At 31.2% G+C, this 21686-nt stretch overlaps 2 protein-coding genes and 1 long non-coding RNA gene across 5 annotated transcripts; 2 read left to right on the forward strand and 1 right to left on the reverse strand.

The window, feature by feature from the left end:
- The first annotated feature begins 905 nt into the window (after positions 1-905).
- Positions 906-3427, forward strand: LOC100806755 (protein YABBY 1). 2 transcript variants are annotated; one of them, XM_006572969.4, is made up of 7 exons: positions 906-1136; positions 1280-1414; positions 1560-1683; positions 1801-1849; positions 1928-2003; positions 2308-2412; positions 3040-3427. In XM_006572969.4, exons 1-7 carry the CDS (start codon positions 912-914, stop codon positions 3118-3120), a joined length of 795 nt encoding a protein of 264 aa, XP_006573032.2. In that variant the 5' UTR covers positions 906-911; the 3' UTR covers positions 3121-3427. The 2 variants fall into 2 exon arrangements, with proteins under 2 accessions (XP_006573032.2, XP_014625794.1); XM_014770308.3 differs by having other exon boundaries at positions 950-1136; positions 1928-2008.
- A 5073-nt stretch (positions 3428-8500) lies between these two features.
- On the forward strand, positions 8501-21686 carry LOC102663218 (uncharacterized). 2 transcript variants are annotated; one of them, XR_412660.4, is made up of 8 exons: positions 8501-8632; positions 8714-8810; positions 8942-9009; positions 9220-9382; positions 13869-13939; positions 14030-14095; positions 15565-15757; positions 20279-21686. It is a non-coding gene; the product is annotated as an uncharacterized lncRNA (long non-coding RNA). The 2 variants fall into 2 exon arrangements; XR_005886366.1 differs by having other exon boundaries at positions 20284-21686.
- On the reverse strand, positions 16854-18598 carry LOC100527000 (DNA-directed RNA polymerase subunit 10-like protein). The gene is made up of 4 exons (XM_003517647.5): positions 18449-18598; positions 18243-18301; positions 17203-17297; positions 16854-17115 (listed from the first exon to the last, which is right to left on the reverse strand). The coding sequence occupies exons 1-4, from the start codon at positions 18482-18484 to the stop codon at positions 17090-17092; spliced, it is 216 nt and encodes a 71-aa protein (XP_003517695.1). The 5' UTR covers positions 18485-18598; the 3' UTR covers positions 16854-17089.

A 21686-nucleotide genomic window follows, 5' to 3' on the forward strand; every position in this document is an offset into this window, starting at 1 on the left:
TAACACTAGTAAGTAAAAGTTACTATGGGAAACTAAAGTCCAACTCATGTGCAGTCACATGGAAGAGTTAAAGAAACGGCAGAAAAAGTTTGAATGAAATCAATACGTGGTTAATACAGAATCTTAAGCTCATAGTGAAACAAAGTAGATGGGAAGCGAGACATGCCAAGAGAGCACAGAAAGAGGGAATGATACTTTTTCATCTCAGGAAAGACAAATCCTAAGATGCCTCATTACCTTCTCCATGTGTCTTTGTGGAAACTTCCCCTCCCTTCTACAATGGAAATTTTTTCTGCACTTTCATTTTCATCTTGGACAGAGAGAGGGTTTGGAGAGGCAGGAGTGTCAATAAAAGAGAAAACACAACACATGAAACAAGCAAGTTACTTTAGTCATTCTGCAAAGTGCCATAGAACTTTGGGCCACTACAACCCTATGTAGAAGTTTGCCCGTGATAAATAATGTTCGTGCAAATAAGTAAAATTAAGTTCTAATAAATTATTGATTTTTATTTTAAATTTTTAATACAAAATTTTGTTGTATTAAAATATATCAAAACTTTTTGTTCTGAGTCTCATAGTGAATTAAGTGATGACGCGATATTATTTTTTATTGATTATATTAAAAAAATCTATTTATATAGAATGTCATAAGTATCACCAATTAATTGATAAAAAAAACTTGTTTTGATGTATTAGAAATTATATGAAACCGAAAAATTTATTAGGACTTGAAATAAAAATTGATCATTTAAATAACATACTTTAACATAAAATTATTTATGATAAACACTCTTGTGAAGGGTGTGGCTGTAATTTGACACCCTATTCAAGACTTAATGTCAATGTTGGAATGCTTTCCGGCAATGAAAACCACCTTAAGCACCCTATTCCACAAATCATTAAAGTAGGATGATGATTGATTATGAGTGTCCATCTTCAACTATAAATGCTTCCTTGTGTCAAAAGAACTACAATTTTATCTCTCTATCTCTTCTTTCTCTTCCTCTATCACATACACACTCTCTCACTTACAAGTTACAAATTCAGACAGATATGTCAACACTGAACCATCTTTTTGATCTTCCAGAACAGATATGTTATGTAGAATGTGGATTCTGTGCCACCATTTTAATGGTAATGAACTCTTTGGTCACTTTAACTGCACTTCTCGAGTTCATGTGGTTATGTTTTCTAACTGCACTTGTTGAGTTCATGTGGTTTGTAATGCCACTTTCTATATTTCATTTTTATGTTTTCAATTCAACTGTGAGATGCAGGTAAGTGTCCCAAGCAGCAGTTTGTCAATGGTGGTGACAGTAAAATGCGGACACTGCACAAGCGTCCTTTCTGTTAACATGATGAAAGCTTCTTTTGTCCCTTTCCACCTTTTAGCATCTCTTAGCCATCTTGAGGTGATAGGTTACCTTTACAATTCTATGTTTGTTTCCTTTGTGTTGTTCATGTGAGTCCAGCGACTCACATATTTATCTTTAATTGTTAGTGTCATTTGTTGGATTTTTAACTTAAAATGCATTTGAGACTGTCTCCACTCTCCAGCCAAAAGAAAGTAGTTCAGAACAAGATGCTAACAAGACTTTGAAGAGACATAATGCATCCATGATGACCTATTCTGATTGTGAGGAAGAGGATGCCATTCCAATGAGTAATGTTGTCAATAAACGTACGTAAGCCAAAAGTTACTTTAATAATGCCATGAGTTATTGAGTTTGAAGCATGTTTTCTGTACTCATACTTCCTCATAAATTGTTTTTTTTTTGTATGCATGGATTGTATGCAGCCCCAGAGAAGAGACAGAGAACACCATCAGCTTATAACTGCTTCATCAAGTAATGATTCAATACACAAAGTTGTATAGAACTGAAATTCAAACTTTGAATTCTAATACGAGTGTTTATTTAATGCAGAGAAGAGATTAAAAGGCTAAAGGCTGAGAACCCTGACATGGCCCACAGGGAAGCTTTTAGTACAGCAGCAAAAAACGTAAGGTCTAATTTTTTAAGCTGCTTATTAATTCAACTCATTTACAAATTAGGCAGTCTTGATTGACACACTTGTTGGGTTACAAGTGTGAGGTGAAGTCCCACATCGGATAAAAGTGGAAAGGTTGAGCACCATACAAGTGAGGAGAAGACCCATAAACCTGAACCTTAAGGTTTTGGGTTAGAGTGTGGTGTCAGGTCTCCTTATGTGATAACTCGTGCTCAATGTAAGTGTGGTGTCATGGATAATGTAAAGGAGGGTGCTTTTCTTAAGCTTTATCTTGAAAATATTTTGTCATTTTCAGTGGGCCAATTTCCCCCCAACTCAGTGCAAAGAAGATGAAGAGAGCTGTAGCAGCCAGACAGATCAACATGTGGATCTTGACTCCCAAGTGGACCCTAATGCTGTGGTAAAAGCATAGTTGTTTGAAAAACTAAGCAGTTTCCTCATTTAATTTAAAACAAATGGTTCTCTCATAACTGAAACAAATTACTTTCGTTGATAAAGTTAGTTATTAGTAGGAGATTCTTTGGTTTGGCACTGTGCATCTATCTTTAGTATTGCATGTCCCTTTCTTCATATCACAGGAATAATACAAGTAGGCTCCATTCATTCAATAGCAAAGACTTATCCTCACGGTCGTCGGCAATCAGTGTGGCATTGAGACATTAAACCGTTTATTAGAAATTATTGTAGATTCTCAATAAATTATGATCAGTATATGATGTTGGTTAACATGGTGTTCTCAAAATATGTAGAATACCCATTAAAAATTTACTACATGCTAGAGGCTACTAGACAAGAAGAAATAACACTGAAGTAAATAAGACACGCTAATACTAATTAACACAAAATTACAATCTTGCTATTCTTGTAATGTAATGTCTGTAGCTAGTCAATTTTCTGACACCGTCCTTCACATGTGCTAACTTTTCTAGAGTTGTGTAGGTGTACTTCAAATACAACTTTAAGCCTACTCTTTCTAATATAGCACTTCATTGTAATGAGTGTGTCACTTCATGTGTGAAACTTTCAGGTCAATGAAGAAGAAGGTCAAGGTTTACGTGGAAGAAAGGTCCCAAAGAATTCCATATTGGAAAGGACACCGTTTGAATGAAGAAAGTTCAGCTTATGTGACATAATTAACAAGAACGTTATTTTTTGTAACATTAAGGTTGCCACTAAATCCTTTTCCTAATGAAGAAAATATGCTCTTGGTAATGAAAACGAATTAAGTAGGCTGAGAGCTGACATTTTGAGACTTTAGGAAGTGCTTAAATTGATAGTTTTATCTGACACCTTTCTGTTCCAGTCCACCAGTTCTATTAATTAGTCTTCTTGACCACAAAGGGTTTTTTTTTTTTGGCTCACGTAAATGTTTATTTGTTGAAGTGTTGCTTGATATTAATTCAATAATTCTCAGACTCTCTGCATGTTATTAAGGGCTGTAACAGATAATGGCTACAGATTTTCGTGTTAGATAAATATAGGTCACGTTTATTGGAATTGGAAATACATATAAAAATTGTTAGCCACATAACTGAGTTAAGACCTTCAAGACTATTACTATTAGAAATTTGCGATTGTTGATTTTGTCATATTACTAAAGAACCGGATTATCTTATTTTATAATTCTTTCGAAATTAGTCACGTAATACACAAACGCGGGCCAACACCCCTGGTGGTAAAAAAAAATTACAAGTCAATCCTCAAAACAATCATCACTCTGACTAGGAATACATGCTTAACCTAACAATAATCCCTGATCTATCTTTAACTAAAGTACATAAAAGCCCACACATTACCCTGTCTCAGATTTCTAAATTTAACTATTAATAAAAATATCAATTATAGCACAAAAATAATAAGAATAAGGAAAACATGAAATTTAATGATTTATAAACTTACAAATTATTTTCAAAATTCAAATATGCTCCTAATATAATATCAACTAAACGGTTTAACTCAATCATAAATTGGAGGACTTATACCATAAATTTGACCATGAAGAACATATTTTGATAAATTAGGCCAAGAAGCATATTGAAATAAGTTAAAAAGCTTAAGCTTTCAATAAGTTCTTTCAAACACCCTCTTAGTTTCTTTTGAAAAAATGAAATTGATTTCAGGAAGTGGACCTTGGAAAATAGGAGCTAAAAGTGGAACGTCGCGTTAAGACTTAGCCGAAATAAGCATTATGTTAGCCGATTTAGTTATGGTCAAGCCAATAGTGGCCGAGCGTTAAGACAATCTAGGATAGTTTGTTTAGATTTTTCAGTATAAACATGCACTCTGGATATGTTTATAAGGACCTTCAACCAAAATCAATCAATGCAATCCTTTTTTTTTTTCAGTTTATATTCTGCTTTACTACTTTAAATTTTGTTCTGTTTCTTTACACTTCAAATTATTTTAAATTCTTGTTACTCTTGCATTCAATCAAGTGCTCTCTGGAGACACTTGAGAACCCATACCAAATTTAAGAGGCCAATTTTTCCTCCAAGGCTTTACCTATGATCATTAGGGGTGGGAATAGGTCAAGTCAGGCTTGGCTTTGAAAGGCTTGAGCCTAATCTACGATGAATCTTTGAAGCCTTAGTCTGGCCTAGAGCCTATCAAAGACTTTTATTTTGGTTCAGCCTAACCTTTTTAAAAGTCTGGCATGACCTGATAGTCTTTTTAAAAGCTTTCTCTCTAATAAATATTTAAATTTTATGGAATAGGAAAGTTGAAAAAGGAAAGTCAATCAAAATAATGATGAATATAAAAGGACATTGTGATTAAAGTCCTTGATTATAGGAATAGAAGTTATGGAACAATAATGTGTAAATCAAAGTCTGATAGTTTCAAAAAAAATGAATTGTATCCAAAAAATAATATTATATATTGATACCAAAAAAATAATATATATATAGGTCGGTCTATCATGCTTATAAGATTTTTAATAAGCCTAAGAGCCTGATCTATTTAATTTAATAGATTTTTAAAAAAATCTGAACCTAATATTTTAATTAAATAAACCAGTTCAGATCAGGCTTTATGTAGGCCAGGTCGTAGACGTCTGTAGACCGACCTGATCTATTCCCACCCCTAATGACCATGAACTCTCTTCCTAGATTGCAGCACTCTAACTTGCTCAAGGAGAAATACTTGTGTGGGCACAAATTCAACACAATCACTCTGAGGTACAATCAATGAATAAATTACATGTAATCAAAATTAAAATAAAAAAATGTCAATCTATAAAATAAATAAAAAATGAAGAATTCAGGGCAACAACTTCTTCCTCGTATTTCTCTAATCAACAACACCTTTGCCTTGCTATGCCTCCATTACCGATTACGAACACCATTTATATCCCTGACTGCTAATTAACTCTCACAGTTGAATTAAGGGAAAGCACCCTTTATGAACCAGAATCCTATCAATGTAAATCTTCACATGTAGTTTTTATAATTTATTAAATATTAAATCGTTTTTACAGGAGAAATTGCATAAATAAATTGATAATTTGAGGTGTTGTGTTTGTGTGAAACAAGTTCATGCAATGTTAAGTTGTGTGGTATGTTGGTGTCTTGCAATTGTTAAGGATCAATTGAAACCAGAATACATCTTGACCAGGATGAACATTGATGAGGATAATGTTTAGTCCTGTGGTGTGTTATGTGCACTAAAAATAGACTTGACTCTTTTATCATTTGGGTTTTTTACTTTTAGGATTCTGTAAGTAGTTTGTGGTAGTAAGGATAAAGGAATAAGTTTCACAATCGTCCCTTTCCCCAAACTTGAGAAATGTTTATGGGCAGCCATAGAGATACAAGAAGACGACGGTTACACGAAAATGTGTTTGAGAAAAATCAGGGTTTGTCTTTTTCTTCAAATGTTGTATTGTTTATTTATTTTATTTTGGTTTCTGATTTTGCAAGTTGCCATTTTTATTTTAATTTGATTCCTTATAAATTCTTGTTTATTATGCCTTAAGAATGATATATTGGATTTGTGTTCACACAATTATTTCTGTTATTTTTCATTATTTTTTATACAAAATCTTTAAAATCATAAATCAATGTAATAATATGGTGACATTTTTATAATTATTTATAAATTCTAAAAATAAAAGGACAAAATCACCTTCTGAAATCAAACAAATCCCTAATTTATGGACTAGTGGTGACTTGATACCTTTTTTTTTCTTTCTCCAAAGCACATCCTTTTATATTCACCTAATTTCTATTCCCAATTTTTCTTACATTTCTCTGGCTGTCTCCTTTTCTTTCTTAAAATCCTAAAATGAGCTAATTAGATAGTTCTACATTTAGTTAGGATTGTATTCAAGTAGGATTTTAAAAGATTATTTTAGCACAATTTTTTTTTTTGTAAGTTTTAAAGATTATGTAAAAATATTATGACTTATAATATTTCTTTACAAGACTTGTATGCTAGTTTCAATTTTAATAGATTTATATTATAAAAATTTAAAGGATTTGACACAACTTTATAGATTTATAAGATTTGAAAGGATTATGTGAATTTTTAAAAACATATTCAAAATTACAAGAGTTAATGAAAAAATAATAAGAAATGATAAGGTTTAGATAAAAAAAATCAATATATTTTTTTTAATCTTTTAATAATTATATTAATTCTAGTTTTATGTCCTCCTATACTAACCTTTCTTGTAATAACATCTTCTCATTTTTACTTTTGGATTTAAACAATAAATATTTAAAACTATATGTTGGTTTTCTGATTTTTTTTAATTACTACAATTATTTCATGATAAATCTAATGACATATTTAAATGGGTGCAACAATAAGTATATACTAGAAGGGAATAGTGAGTAATGAGGGTGTAAGATTGGTAGGAAGGTTACTAAGTTATATAGATGACAAAATTAAGAATGACAGTTACGAAAATATTGTGTCGAGTAAATGATTGATATAGTTAGTATAAGAAATACATGATTAGTCATAGCATATAAGACAAGTATTCATTTAATTTAGAAAATAGATGAGAAATGTAGAGGGAAAAAGTATATTTGACATTTTTTATTCCAAAAGAATAGAAAAAATATATATGACACACACATCTTGAAGAATATTAAAGAGAGATGGTATGTGTAATGAGAGAAAAAAAATTGGTAATCAATAGAAAAAAAAAAGTCTAGCAAAATCTTAAAGGTTTGGGTAAGATTGTTTGATAGATGTTTTATACTAAAAAGTATGATGAAATTCATCGAAATTCTTCTTAAAAAATAATCAATCAAAATTTGTATATTTTTGAATATCAAAAGACTTTCTATAAGTTATAAAAAATTCTAATTGAATACCACTAAATTTTGTTGTCTTCTTTAAAAAATATTAAAAGTCTTAATTGAATACCACAAAAGTTATTTATATTATTTAAAAATCGTGATTGAATATTACAAGACTTTTTATTATAAAAAGTTGTTTAAAATCCTAATCCAATGGAGTCCCCTTAGTCTTGAAGTCTATATTCATTTGTTTGTCTTTGTTCAATTGTCTATGAACTCTTTTATATTCAAAAGATACATCTCATTTTCCTTCATTATTACAATATTTAAACTATCCATGCATACAATTCTATGAACTTTTTAGTTTTTACCTTCCTTGATCATTGAATAGTTCTTCCTCCCAAGTATTCTATGAAGAAGTAAATGGATAATTTGCTTAACTTTTAGGTTAAATTTCATTTTTGGTCCATTATATTTTAATGGTTTTTTTTTTTTTTACTTTCGTATATTAAGTTTTAAAAGTTTTATTTTGATCCTTTATGTTTTCAAAATTTTCATTTTGATCTTTTATGTTTTTGAAAGTTTCATTTTGGTATTTTTTTTATTTATGTTAATAAATGTTAGTGTTCTGTTAATTTTTAAATAGTTAATTTAAAATAGTGTGGTTAAAAATCGAAGCAAGACCCAAAATTACCACCGCGACATCAGATCTGAAGCTTCTCATCACTGTTGGGGTCCAATGTTTCTGATCTATGTTGGTGCTGGGTTGTGGTGTGACTATGGGGTGGCACAATGGTGTTATTTGGTAGATGGATGTTGTAGATCTAATTTGTTTGTTGATGATGATTGTAGTGCTAAGGAGGTTGTAGATTTGAGTGAACAGTAATTGCATTGTTTATGCTGTGGTGGTTATGGAGTATGCAAAAAAAGATGATGGAGGTTAAGGAAATAAGTGATTAAATGCATTTTAAAAAGATAATGATAGTTTTTAGCCGTCACTATTTTAAACTAATTACTTCAAAATTTAAAGTTAATGACACACTAATGTTTGAAAATAGAAATTAGAAGAAATAACCAAAATGAAACTTTTAAAATTTAATATACGAAAATAAACTTTTAAAAATATAAAGGATCAAAATAACATAATGGACCAAAAGTGACATTTAGCCTAACTTTATTATAATGGAGAGTACCTAACTTGAAGAAAAGACTATACTTGCCTCTTCTATTTATCCCTTGTTTGTGAGATTACAAGGTTTATTTCTTCTGTGTTTAGAGAGGTGCAAGTTGGACTGTGCAATTGTTAGTTGTAGCTTGCTTATCAATTGCAACTAAAATGGAGAGATTAAAGTGCCTTAATCTATAGAATTAAAGGTATATTAGAATCTTGCAATCTTGTAGAATAGTTAAATATGATTTTGTTATGTATATTATCCTCTACTTTTTCCTTCATAGGCTACTTCCTACTTCCTTGACAAGATCACTTGTTAGCAGCATCCAGTAAAGTCATCCATTTTAAGATCAGTGAAGCTCATCCTTAGCATAATCAAAGGTATTCTCAGTATTGTATCTGAACATTTGGTCCTTCTATACTCTGTTTTCCTTGAAAACCTCCTATCCTTTCTACTTATCATTATCGTTCTTTAACTACTCTTGTTTTTTTACTTGTGTTTGTGTTTCCAGAGTTTGATAAAGAAGGATAAGTAAGACTGAAATTGACAATAATCCTTAGTTGCGAATAGCATTAGAAGGTCTCAAATCCAACTGTTTCTATTTACTTAATTATCATAATTTGTTGTCTGAGTTTTTTTATATTATTATTGTTCATTTCATTTACTTAATTAATCAATAACGGGGTGATTTATGGATTTTGTTGCCTACAATTGCAAGAGTTGACCTGCAAAGAATTGAAACTTTTTCAAACTTGGATTGGAGTAACAAAATTTTCATGATCTTATCAGTTTTTGTGTCAAGTCTTTGCAATTACCATGGAGGAACCAGTCTAGAATCAAGACACCGTGTCTCATTCATAACCCGTGTAACATGCAATCCATGAAACTAGCAAAATCAGTGGATTTCCAATGATGCTAGTATATCAATTGGTATTCTGAATTAACCAAACAGGTATGGTTAAATGGTGACTGTGAAACTATATCATGATGGCATGCATATACTGTTTGTATGAACGGACAAAAGGTCATTTAAAGATGACAAATCAATCATTGTTGGAAATAAGAAAAAATTTCAACAAAGACACAATAAAATGAAGGTTGAAACTCTAATGCTTTACTTCATACTTTCCAATCTTTAAATACAAAGATTCATAATAGAAAATAATGGCAAATAAAGATACCCATTAATTTGTAACAACCCATAAACTCTAATTAAAACAAAAACTTGTAACAACATAACAATAGAAATTCTAACATAAACTCTAATAAAGTATAATAAAATAAATACTAATTCACATTCTCAACACTCCTCCTTGCATCATTAACTATTAACTCCAAGACTTTCTCTTAGATTCTCGAACCTTCCTTTCAAAAGTGGCTTTGTAAAGATATTTGCCAATTGGTCTTCTGTTTTACAGTATTGTAATAGAACCTCCCCTTCCTTTTGAACTTTTTTTAAGGAAATAGAGTTTAATGTTGAAGTGTTTCGTCTTCCTGTGAAAGACTAAATTATTTGAGATTGCAATTGCAGCTTGATTATCTATAAATACTTGGTTGAATTTGTTTGAATCATTTGCAGATCAAAAAGAATTTTCCTCACCCACAAAGCTTGATTAATAGTTGTAGTAGCAGGAATGAACTCTGCTTTTGCAGTTGACTATGCCAAAATATCCTGCTTCTTTGAAGTCCAACAAAACACTCCAAAACCAAATGTAAAATAATAGTCTGAAGAACTTTTCGTATCATCCAATGATCCTCCCTAATCAAACATGCAAAATATCAAGTCTTGTTACTGTAAGATACATGAAACAACAAACAAGACTTCTGAAATTAGTCTCATCCACCTTTTCTACATCATCATCCTTGCAAAGCTTCAACTTGTGAAATATTAGAGTACTTACAACTTTATAGTTTTCCATTAGGAACTTCTTCAAACTCTCTTTGGCATATTTCTTTTGGCTGACAAAAGTTTCTTTTATGTTTGACTTCCATTTTGAGAAAGAAAGCCATTTCTCCAAAATCTGTCATTTCAAAGACCTTCATCATATCTTGCTTGAACTCCTCAACATACATAATATTGCTTCCTGTTAATAAAAGATCATCCACATATAGAGAAACTATTAGAATCTTAGAATTCAAGCACTTCACATAAAAAGTTGGCTCATTGAGGTTTTTTCTGAAGCTAATACTCAACAAGTACTCATTAATTATGTGTACCAAGCCCTTGGAGTCTGCTTCAAACCATACAAGTACTCAGCAAATAAACCTTGTTTTCTTGCCCTTTAATTGCAAAACCCTCAAGTTGTTCAACATATATCTCCTCCTACAAATAACCATTGAGAAAGGTAGACTTCACATCTAGTTGAACCACCTTCCAACATTTTTGTGCTGCCAAAGCAAGGACTGATCATATCAAGATGAGCCGCATGAGCAAATGTTTTAGAAAAATGAACTCCAAAATACTTGAGCATACCTCTTCTCTGCAAGTCTGGCCTTGTGTTTATTAATAGAACCATCTGCGTTGATTTTGGTTCTAAACACCCATTTAACACCAATAACATTTTTGTGTTTGAGTCTAGAAGCCAATTCCCAAGTTTGGTTCTTCTCTTTGATCATATTGAGCACCTATTTCATTGCGACTATCCTCTTTGAATCCTTCTATGCTTCTGTAAAATTTTCAGGCTCTAACACAACAACATTACGTCTTTCATAAATATCAGAAGGCAATTTAGTTCCTCTAACATGAGGATCATCAACATTTTCATCTTTCATAAAAGAAAAATCAGAAATTTGCTTCCATTTATCTTTCTCCCAATTCCGTTGTTTATCTTCAACAAAATGAGCATCTCAGCTTATTAGAATCTTGTCAGTTTATGGTCGGAAGACTCTATAAGCATTTGAAGTTGTACTATAATCAATGAAGATTCCAGCCTTTTTTTTTCTATCTAACTTATCTCTTTTTACCTTTGGCACATAAGGAAAACAAATAAACCAAAAACTGTGAAGTTTTGAACAAAAGGCTTATGGCCGTACCATGATTCAAAAGGAGTTTTCCCTTGTGCCTCCATGGCAGGAAGCCTGTTTAACAGAAATACGGCTGTATTAACAGCTTCAACCCAAAATTTCTTTGGAAGTCCTTTCTCATGCATCATACATCTAGCCATCTCCATTATTGTTCTATTCTTCAGCTCACTCACTCCATTTTATTGTGGAATGTAAGGGGTAGTAAGTTGCTGCTCAATCCCAACCTTTTCATAGAAGGAATTAAATTGATCTGAGACATATTCTTTCCCTTTATTAGACCTTAAAACCTGGATTTTACAATTAGATTGATTTTCAATCCAAGCTTTAATAAACCTAAAAAAAAACTCCTGCAACGTCAGATTTGAATCTCAAGAAATAAATCAAGCATATTCTTGTACAATCATCAATAGAAGCAATGTAATATCGACTTACCTTTAAAGATAATTCAGGTTGTGGTCCTCCAAGGTCTATATGAATCAACTGTAGCTTTTGTGATGCTCTCCATTTAGACTATGGAAATGGCTACCTAGACTACTTCCCATACTGGCACGTGCCACAACTGCTTACATGATCTTCTAATGATGGCAAGCCTTTCACCACATTCTGTTTTTTCATGTGTAACAATGAAGCATGGTTGAAATGACCCAATCTCTTGTGCCAAAGCTCAGTGACATTAATTGTACTTGAAATAGAAGCCTGCACCTCTTCCATAAGATCCAAAGAGAAACTTTTCCCCTTCATTTTGACCTTAAGCAGATCTTGTTCTTTTGCATCTTGAATTAGACACATTTTGTCTTCAAACAATACTTTGTAGCCCTTTTCAAGTAGCTGGCCAAAACTCAACAAATTTTGATTAATTTCAGGTACATAAAGCACATTAATAATGATTTTAGTACCTGAGCAACTTTCAATTGCAACAATGCCTTTTCTTTTAACAGTTATGCACTCTCCATTGCCTATCTTGACTTTTGAATTAATTGTTCTGTTTAGATCCTTGAACAACTCCTCATCATAGGTCTTATAGGTCTTATGATGTGTACATCCACTATCAATCAACCAACTTTCACCATTATTGTTGATGGCAAAACATGCTGCTGTAAATAATTGTTGCTCCTCCTCCTCGTGTTGTTGATCAGCCACTTGAGCTTTAGCTTGAGATGCCTTTTATTCTTGCAAAATTTTGCAATATGACCATTCTGGTTGCATTTATTGCAGCGTATATCAAGCCTTCTCCAACATTTGAAGTGAGGATGATTCCTTTTTCCTCAATGTTGGCATGGAGGATAATCCGCCTTTTCATCTCCAGCTTTACTCCCTTTATTGGAACTCTGTCCATTTTCAAAGTTCCAATGGGTCCTTTTCTTCTTTGCCTTCTGACCCTGATTGAGTTTTAGTTTGGCTTGTAAAGCTCTTTCAATCATGCCTTCCTCCCTCATCAATCTCCTTTGCTTTTGGGCTTGCAAAGCATACACCAATTCGCCAAATTAATTTTTGACAGGTCAGTGGAATTTTCCAGAGATGAAATGGTGGATTCAAACCTCTCAGGAATAGTCACAAGGATTTTTTGAAATATCCTTGTATCAAGAAACTAAGTTCCAAGCAATCTCACCTTGTTAACAATGCTAGATGGCCTTTGTTGACTTTAGAGTCACAATTCTAGTAAAGATTGCTTGAGAAACAACAAAAAACGGATATGACTTTGCCTTCGATTTTCGCTGCTTTATTTCCTTATGATTCTTGATTTGTGCAATCGTTAGATTGTCTGGTAATGGATCAATTTCATAATCCTCTTCAACAACCTCCCAAAGATCACCAGCGTCAAGATAAGCCTGCATTCTAAGTGTCCATAAGTGATAATTCTCACCTAAAAAACTAACAATGTAATGGTTAAATTATCAAACTACATTTTCAAATCTCATGGTAAGTGTTTGGTGAACTCTCTCTTTACCAATTCCCTCAAGAACAATTGAGCTCAGATACCACTAATTGGAAATAAGAAATAAATTTCAACCAGGCACAATAAAATGAAGGCTAAAACTCCAATGCTTTACTTCATATTTTCCAATCTTTAAATACAAAAGATTCATAATAGAAAATAAGGACAAATAAAGCTACCCATTAATTTGTAACAACCCATAAACTCTAATTAAAACAGAAACTTGTAACAACATGACAAATAACAGTAGAAATTCTAACATAAACTCTAATAAAGTATAATAAAATAGATTCTGATTCACATTCTCACGATGACTGTGCTTTAGAATCAAATGTTGAACAATATTTATTAACTATTTAGATGATTGGCAGAGAAAGTTGGTGTATTAATTCATAGAGTACAAACACATGTATATCCACGCCATCTGTGGGTTACTTGAGGCATATGTAAATCATTTGATGTGTGGTTCTCTGTGCAGATCCCAAATATAGGCAAGATTTATTCAAAGAATGAAGGAGATTCCAAAAACTGGGACAGTCCTACCGCCACGTATGCTTGAATTCAGTAATGTTATAATGTTTTCAGGCACAAAAGTGCAATTTTTGCCAATCTTGTAATTTGTTTTTCCCTTCTGTTCAGTTACGTTGGCAATGCAAGTTTCCAGAAGATGGTTCATCGCCAAAGTCTCTTAAGATATATTAGAAGGTATCATTAGATTCTCAACCTTTGAAGCAGTCTAATTTGTTCGCTGCCCTTGTTTTAGTCCTCCTCAGAGTTAAGTTGGTTAATTGCCACTCTGAATCTTCTTTAACTTCATATTTTCTAACGGTTAATGCAAACAACGCTTTGAATTAGTAGCCAGACCATAAGATATTATCAATGAAAAAGAGCTGCTAAGTTGCATTTAAAATAAATAAATAAATAAAGAGAAGAAGCCACCTGAAGACTCTCCTTGGTAATGGTTAGCTCTATAATGAAGCATGCATATTATCAACTAGGTGCAGAGTTGAGCTTTTAAATCATTAACGGTTATTTTTCATTAACACTCGTTGCCATAAATTCCTAGTTTTGGCAAAATCATCAATTCTCTAGCAGGTGGGTTTTCATTTTCTGGTAGAGAACATTTTTTTCAGCTTCTCGAGTCTGAATCTCATATCAAATTAATATGAACAATGAACCTTTTTTTCCTGTTGAAATTTTTTGAATGTTGGAGTACAAGTGTGAGGTGAAGTCCATATTGGGTGAAAATGAAAAAGTTGAGGATCATATAAGTGAAAGAAAAGACCTATAAACATGAGTCTTAAGTTTTGGGTTAAAGTGTGATGTTATGTTCACTTATGTGGTTTCTCATGATTCATTGGTGTAAATCTTCTTGATGTTAAATCCCCTTGGATTTCACAACATTGAAGCATGCATAAAGAATGGCTGATATAATAGAAGATAAAAAGACTTGGTATAATCCATAGATGCAATTGTTAAATTGATAATTCAGTTTGTTTGTTCACAAGAACAAAAACAAGATAATCAGCAACTAAAAGAGTTTGTTAATGGCTATTTTAATGAATTTAACTCAACTTTGCTTTGTGTTATTCTCATGAACTACTGCACTTGAATGTCGCCACAGAATGACTGTTTCATATTCTTTTTTTCAATTTATGATATGTCTATACATTAACAGCATGGTAGCTGATGTTCATCGTGCATTGCTTTATGGAGGCATATTTTTGTACCCTGCTGATAAAAAAAAGTCCAAATTGAAGACTTCGGCATGTCATGTTCAACCTCTGCATTTATTTATTTACTTTTGAATTGAGGAGCATATCCAATGTTGATAAAACTTTTCCTGTGTCAGAAATTATAAAAATTGTTGGCTTAATTCTGTTTGGAGAATAACCCTGCCAATGTTGAAATGTATTCTCCAACCCTATCATTGTGTAGTTATTTATAATATTCCAAACAAATCCAAGCCCAATCATGTTTGCTAGATTTTCATCTCTTGTAACTAAAGTACACTATTGAAATGAAATTCGTATATGTGTACAACTATATTTGTGTTGTAAATTTTATTAGGCAGACTAGCAAATTTATACTTTGAAAATAATCATTAATAATGCCTATACATGAACGTAGTCTCATAAATTTAACTGTTGCACTTTGCATGTTAACTGCTGCAGAGCAATGAGAAGATGAAGCAATATGTTCACTTGTTGAACTCTAATCTCACGGCTACTGAGAGAGGACCATTTGCTGCATACTAGAGAACTACCAGAAGGAAGATGGGGGAAGAGATACCAGAAGTCCTCATGCCATTCATGGGTGGGAAGACTTTCCTGCCTTTCATGAACCAACCATCTTGAGATATATTTGGTAAGCCTTCTAATAAGCTCTCAAGTTCCTTCTACCAAAATAAGTTCGTTTGATACATAAATTTATTTTAATAACTTATTTTTTATAAGTTACTTGAAATAACTTATTTTGATAAATTAGTTGAAATAACTTGTGAAAAATAAATTAACTTATAAGTTACCAGTTTTGTTTTTTTTTTAATTTTATTCTTATTATTTTATTCTTATTATTTTATTTTTTTATTCAATTTAAAAATTATCATATTTAATTTTCTTTATTATTATGCAACTTGAAATTCTACTTTTTTTATTAGTTTCTCTAATGTCAAATTACTTATTTTAATTACTTATTTCTTTATTTATTTTAATTTATAGTTACAATATTTGATTACTAAATCAAAGTTGATAAAAAAATGAAAATTATACATACTTCATTATATAACAACGAAATTCCAATAAAAAATAGATTAAATTTTTACCAATTATAGCAAAAAAGATATGATTTGTATCATGTTGTAATTATGCAAGTGAAAGACACACATCTAAGTTCTCTCTGTATAAATAAATAAATATCTACGAAAATTTGTAAAGAAAAGATACTTTTTATTTTTGTTTTAAAATAATATTATTAATTTAGTATTTAAATGTTAAAAAATAATTTTAAACAATACAATTCTACTAAGTTTATTTTATTTTTCCAAAAACAAATGAAAATTAATTTTACCAATTTTTTATAATACAGAATTCCAAATATTATTATCCTACTTTTTTTTTGTGTCAATTAAACAGAATACACTAATATTGCTAACATGTATTCATCACATTTTACGCTTTAGATATTATATATTATCAATGGTGTTCGTGATAGTGCTGCTAAGAGCCAGTCTGATACTCAATTAACACTTGGGATGAAATTTTCTAAGGTTAACTTTTTTTACATAAACTCATCCCCAAATTAACACTACACGCATTATATATTTTTAAATTGCAACATGCAGAGTAAGTCAGGTAGCAATATTTCTAAATATATAAATTTAGGACATTCTTAAATAATCAGATTTTTAAAAGTACGGGTCAGTCTTCTAAAGTATGGTAGACATATAATTGTGTATGAGATATTAATATCAAAAGACAGCTTCGCATCACACTGACTAGAAATGAAGTAATTAACATAAGCTGCGCTTTGTCATATAGCCCCTTTAAAGAACGGATAACCATAATTCACATGAATCAGCACACAACCATGACCAGCTTGTAGCAAAACAATTCAGAAAAGGAAAAAAGATTGTTCATTGGCCAGATAGCATGGAATGCAACTGAAACATCTTGGTCATTCTTTGCTCCTTAAGCCTTCTTAACTGGGATCAGACTTGTCCAGAGCTGCAACCAAAAGTACGATCAGTACAAACCGATTGATATTTGAAAATTAAAACACACGAAAAGTATAATAGAGGGAACAAGAATTACTGTTGTAATTCAGTAACTTCTCAATGAGATCGACATGGGTCATAAGCATGCGCCTACAGCAATATCGAACCAGTCCCAAAGCATCCAGTGCATCTCTGCAATCCATCATTATGCCAATATTAAAACTAATCTTTTCCATGAGGTAGACAATAAAATTCCATTAAGGAATCAAGTATTTCAAAATATACACGATGGTACCCTATATCCCTCAAAGGATGCGGTTGAGGAAGAGAAATATTATATGATAAACTAATACTTCTTGACAAGTTATGCCAAATGCAAATACAATCTGTGCTTAGCTTATCGCTTAAAATTCTTAATTGTTCCTTTTATTTATTTATTTATTTTTGGGGTGACAAGTTCTAACAAGTTCATTTGCAGCTAAGCCAGACATGCTACATTGTATATAAATGCATGTTGAACTGACAATAAGATAGAAATGGAAGTGACTATGAACTCCACCACTCAAATGATATATATAATACCCAGCAATTAAAGTTATTACACATGACCAAAGAGTAACAACCTACAGATACAACACAACTATGACAAGCAAATAACATTTGAATAGATCAGACACAAACACATATTTATTTACTCTCCAAGGAGACAATTTATTTACATATATACAGACTAATCATGTCACTACGTAGGCAATCTTACCTAAAATTCAGCTAGTCAAAGCAAGAGCAAGCCACAATTTAATTCAAAACACAAGATAATGACAAGCACATACACAAAGACACAGATTTTTAGAAAACAATACATTTAACAACAACAACTTCACAAGTAAGCACATCAGCACATGGTCTTAGCACCACTCTCTCCCTCCAACGAAACCCTAGACAGAACAATTACCAAGTAGCATAATAATCCTTACAAATAAAAAGCTATTCATATAGATAAACAACTAAAAATAGTTCAACTGTTCTGTCTCAGCAACCCCATATCTGGAGAGAAAAACTAGTAAAAAATAACAAATCCTTCAATCAATCTTAAAAAATTGAAAGAAAAAAAAGGAGAGGAATTAGGGTACCGACCCTTCACTGTAATCTGACTGCAGAAGGTCCAAATAGGTATCCCATTTGTTTCCAATGACCTAAATCGGAGAAAACGAAACAAAATGATCATTAATTAACCAAAACCCTAAACCATAATCCCACATAAAGGCCCAAACTTTTTTGTTTTTAATTTACGAAATAGAGTGAAAAGAGGAAGAAACAGAGTGTTTGGGAAGCGAATAGACCTTTCCGCAGGTGAAACAACGAACGGGGATGATCATCTTCCTTTCTCTCAGCGTGCTCTTCTGTGCCAAGTGCTCAAAACCCACCTAAACCCTTCTTCACCATATTTATATTGGTTTTTAACATGTAAGAAAGGAAATAAAAGATTATATAAAAAGGGGGAAAAAAAAAATAAAGATAAAGATTTTAGGTGGATATTTCACTTAGAAAAAAATCAATTGATTATTTATCTGCTGAATAAGGCTCTTCTTGACGGAAAAGTTTACCTTTTCATTTTTCTTTGCAAAAACTCGGTAATATTTCATTACAGGTGTGTTTCATTCGTAAAAAATAAATAAAATAAAACACTGAACAATATAAAAATATTTATGTAATATTTGATTTAAAAAATACTCAAAAACAATACAAAATAAAGAATGATGGAATGAACAAATATCAAAAAATTTGTAACTTCTTAAATGGTATAACTTTTTGTCTAGTATCCAACAAAAGTAAAAATATAATATTATCTATATTTTTTAACTTTTCATTATCTCATCTTTTTTTTATATGCATTTCTTTCTCTAAATCTCTCTTTAAACGTCATACCTTGATCGTCGATAAGGGTCGTCTTAGTCACCAGCGAGAATCATATGAACTGTTATTCTCTTTCTGCTTATTTTTTATTGTTAATTTATTCAAATGTTTTTATCCTCATTTCCCTCTTTCTTGTTATGTTTTTTTTTCTTCTTTTGACCAAATTTGACGAGGTCATGTCACCTTGTCGTGTCATGGTTGCCGCCATCACGATGATCCTGTGGCGTTAGGGGTCGTGTCTCTTCCGTGGAGGTGTCTCTCCTTTATTGTGTCGTCAAGATGTTATTAATGCACTTAGGATTTTATAGTAAAATTTATATTATTTTATTTTATGCATAACACACATCAAACAAAATACAATACAAAATTATTTGTATTATATATTGACCATCAAACAACATATACCATAAAAAGTTATACTGTAACTTAACTATTTATTAAATACTATTTTATTTGTTTATCTTTTTAGTAAATCAAACAATGTAGCATCTTTTTTGGGTGGAAGGTCACTACATAACATCTTATATTATTAAATTGTTTATATTATGCATATTTAAAAGTATTTTTATAAGATCCTATTTAGATAAATAATTTAATTAAGTATTTATTTAATTAACACTTATTACATATGAGTTTATATCTTATTTTGATAAGCTTTCATATTTCAATTTCACCATGAAACTTATTAAGGTAAATGAAAAGGAAACTATATAGAAGTTATAAGTATTCACCACAAAAAAGTATAGACATTATAAGTTACTTTTATAAGCTTAACCAAATATCTACTTGAATGCTTATATAACAAGATAAATCTAAATAAGTTTAACACAGTTTTCTTCCAAATATTCACAAGATTATGATAAAATTTTATCATGCAAAAAAAAACTATATATTAAGCAAAAAATATACAGTTATACTTATTTCCCATTTAATATTTTTATTTCACGAAGTGTTACTATACCTTTTAATTTAATTTATTTAAAATATTTAATGGAGTATATTTAATGATTTCGTATTATATAACCATGAACACAATTTAAAATTTCTGAAAAATTGTTTCACGTGTAGTAAGCCGTTTTTATGTTATTTAATTGGAATAAAAAATAAGTATATTGTTTTTTTTCTGATTAAAATTTTTTTAAGATAAAAATAAGAGGAAAATTTTCAAATTAATTATTGCCATACTACACAAGAAATTCATTGTTTTTCTGTAATTGCTAAGAACATGTTTATTTTTTTCATTTAAACCCATGTAGAACAGCAATTCAATAATTTATTGCTTCCACATTCAACTGCTTTGGAAAGTGCACCAGTGTTAAACTAAACACACTATTAGACCTGAAGAAAGTCCGGAAAGGAACTTTGACAACCACCATGCCCGATTCTTAAAATGTATCTTTGAGGAAAAAGTTGGATAACCACAATAACCACATAGCTATTTTGGTATGTATTACCTTTCTTTTGTCATTAGCTGGATTTACTCATTGAATTTGATTGAATAATCAATACATATTGTTACATTTGAGCTACAACTTTATTATGAGTTATTTATAAGAATATAAAAGTATTTCAGAGAGCTTAAGCTATTTACACAAGATATACATGAGACTGCAGAATATGACCAGGTAAGAGGATGTCTTTACAAATGACAGGATTAATTTAACCTAGAAGACCATTAGTTTGTGCATGATTGATAAAGATTTTATAAGTTATGCTGTCAACTATTACCAGAAGAATGAAAGAGAACTAATTTATTTAGAACTGCAGTAGAGTCTCACTCTAATTGTGGATCCAAGTCCAAGAAAAGACAAAACCGCATACATTATACAGCTGCTTAGAAAAGCCTAAAGACAGCATCGGATGTGCTAGTTTGAAATTTTATAAAGAAAAGAAGGTATGTGACTTCCTGGATTTCACTTGGCATGAACCACACGAAAGAAATCACTAAATATGCGAATGGTTTGCAAGTGTGAGATGCAAGGCCCTCTTGTGCTATTGGAAACAGATTTTTATTTTATTCGCTGGGTGCTTCTTTGTAAATGAGCATACATGTGAGAAGCCTTTTCATGTCTTGGTCGAAACCTAAAAATAGTCACAACTCCTTTTGAATGAGTGAAGCACAATTTCGAGACAGCCACAGCAAGATTGAAATGTAAGAATTGAAGCAAGAAGATTAACAAGGACAAGTTTTGTATTGACATAATATGTTCATAAAAAGTTTCCTACTAATAAAGCAATGTTGGAATAATTTGTAAGCAATCCGAGTTTTCTGAACCAGTAGGGCAGGATCACCTATGAAGCAATCTTGGAACAGTTTATAGGTGAGGAGCAGCTGCATGCACGAAGCAGCATACACACTAACATGCCTATTAAATGTCCAAGGGGTATGGAGTACCATTGTTATATATCAGTAGCACCATGTTGAAGATGATGATTTTGATTTACCAATCCCTTGAATAAAAAAAATGGTCAGCGTAATTTCTTATGTAAAATGAATTACAAAAAAAAAATGATAGAAGAAAACTTAAAGAAAAAAATAATATTCCATTTGCTTTCCCAAATAAAATAAGTAACAAAAGAAGTGGTTTAACCATTAGCTTTGTAAATTAGTACCTACATGTAATGTTTTTTGGACTGTGTTACAATCACATTTGGAATGTATAA

The sequence above is a fragment of the Glycine max genome, chromosome 1 (genome assembly GCF_000004515.6).
Source record: "Glycine max cultivar Williams 82 chromosome 1, Glycine_max_v4.0, whole genome shotgun sequence".
Classification (NCBI taxonomy): domain Eukaryota; kingdom Viridiplantae; phylum Streptophyta; class Magnoliopsida; order Fabales; family Fabaceae; genus Glycine; species Glycine max.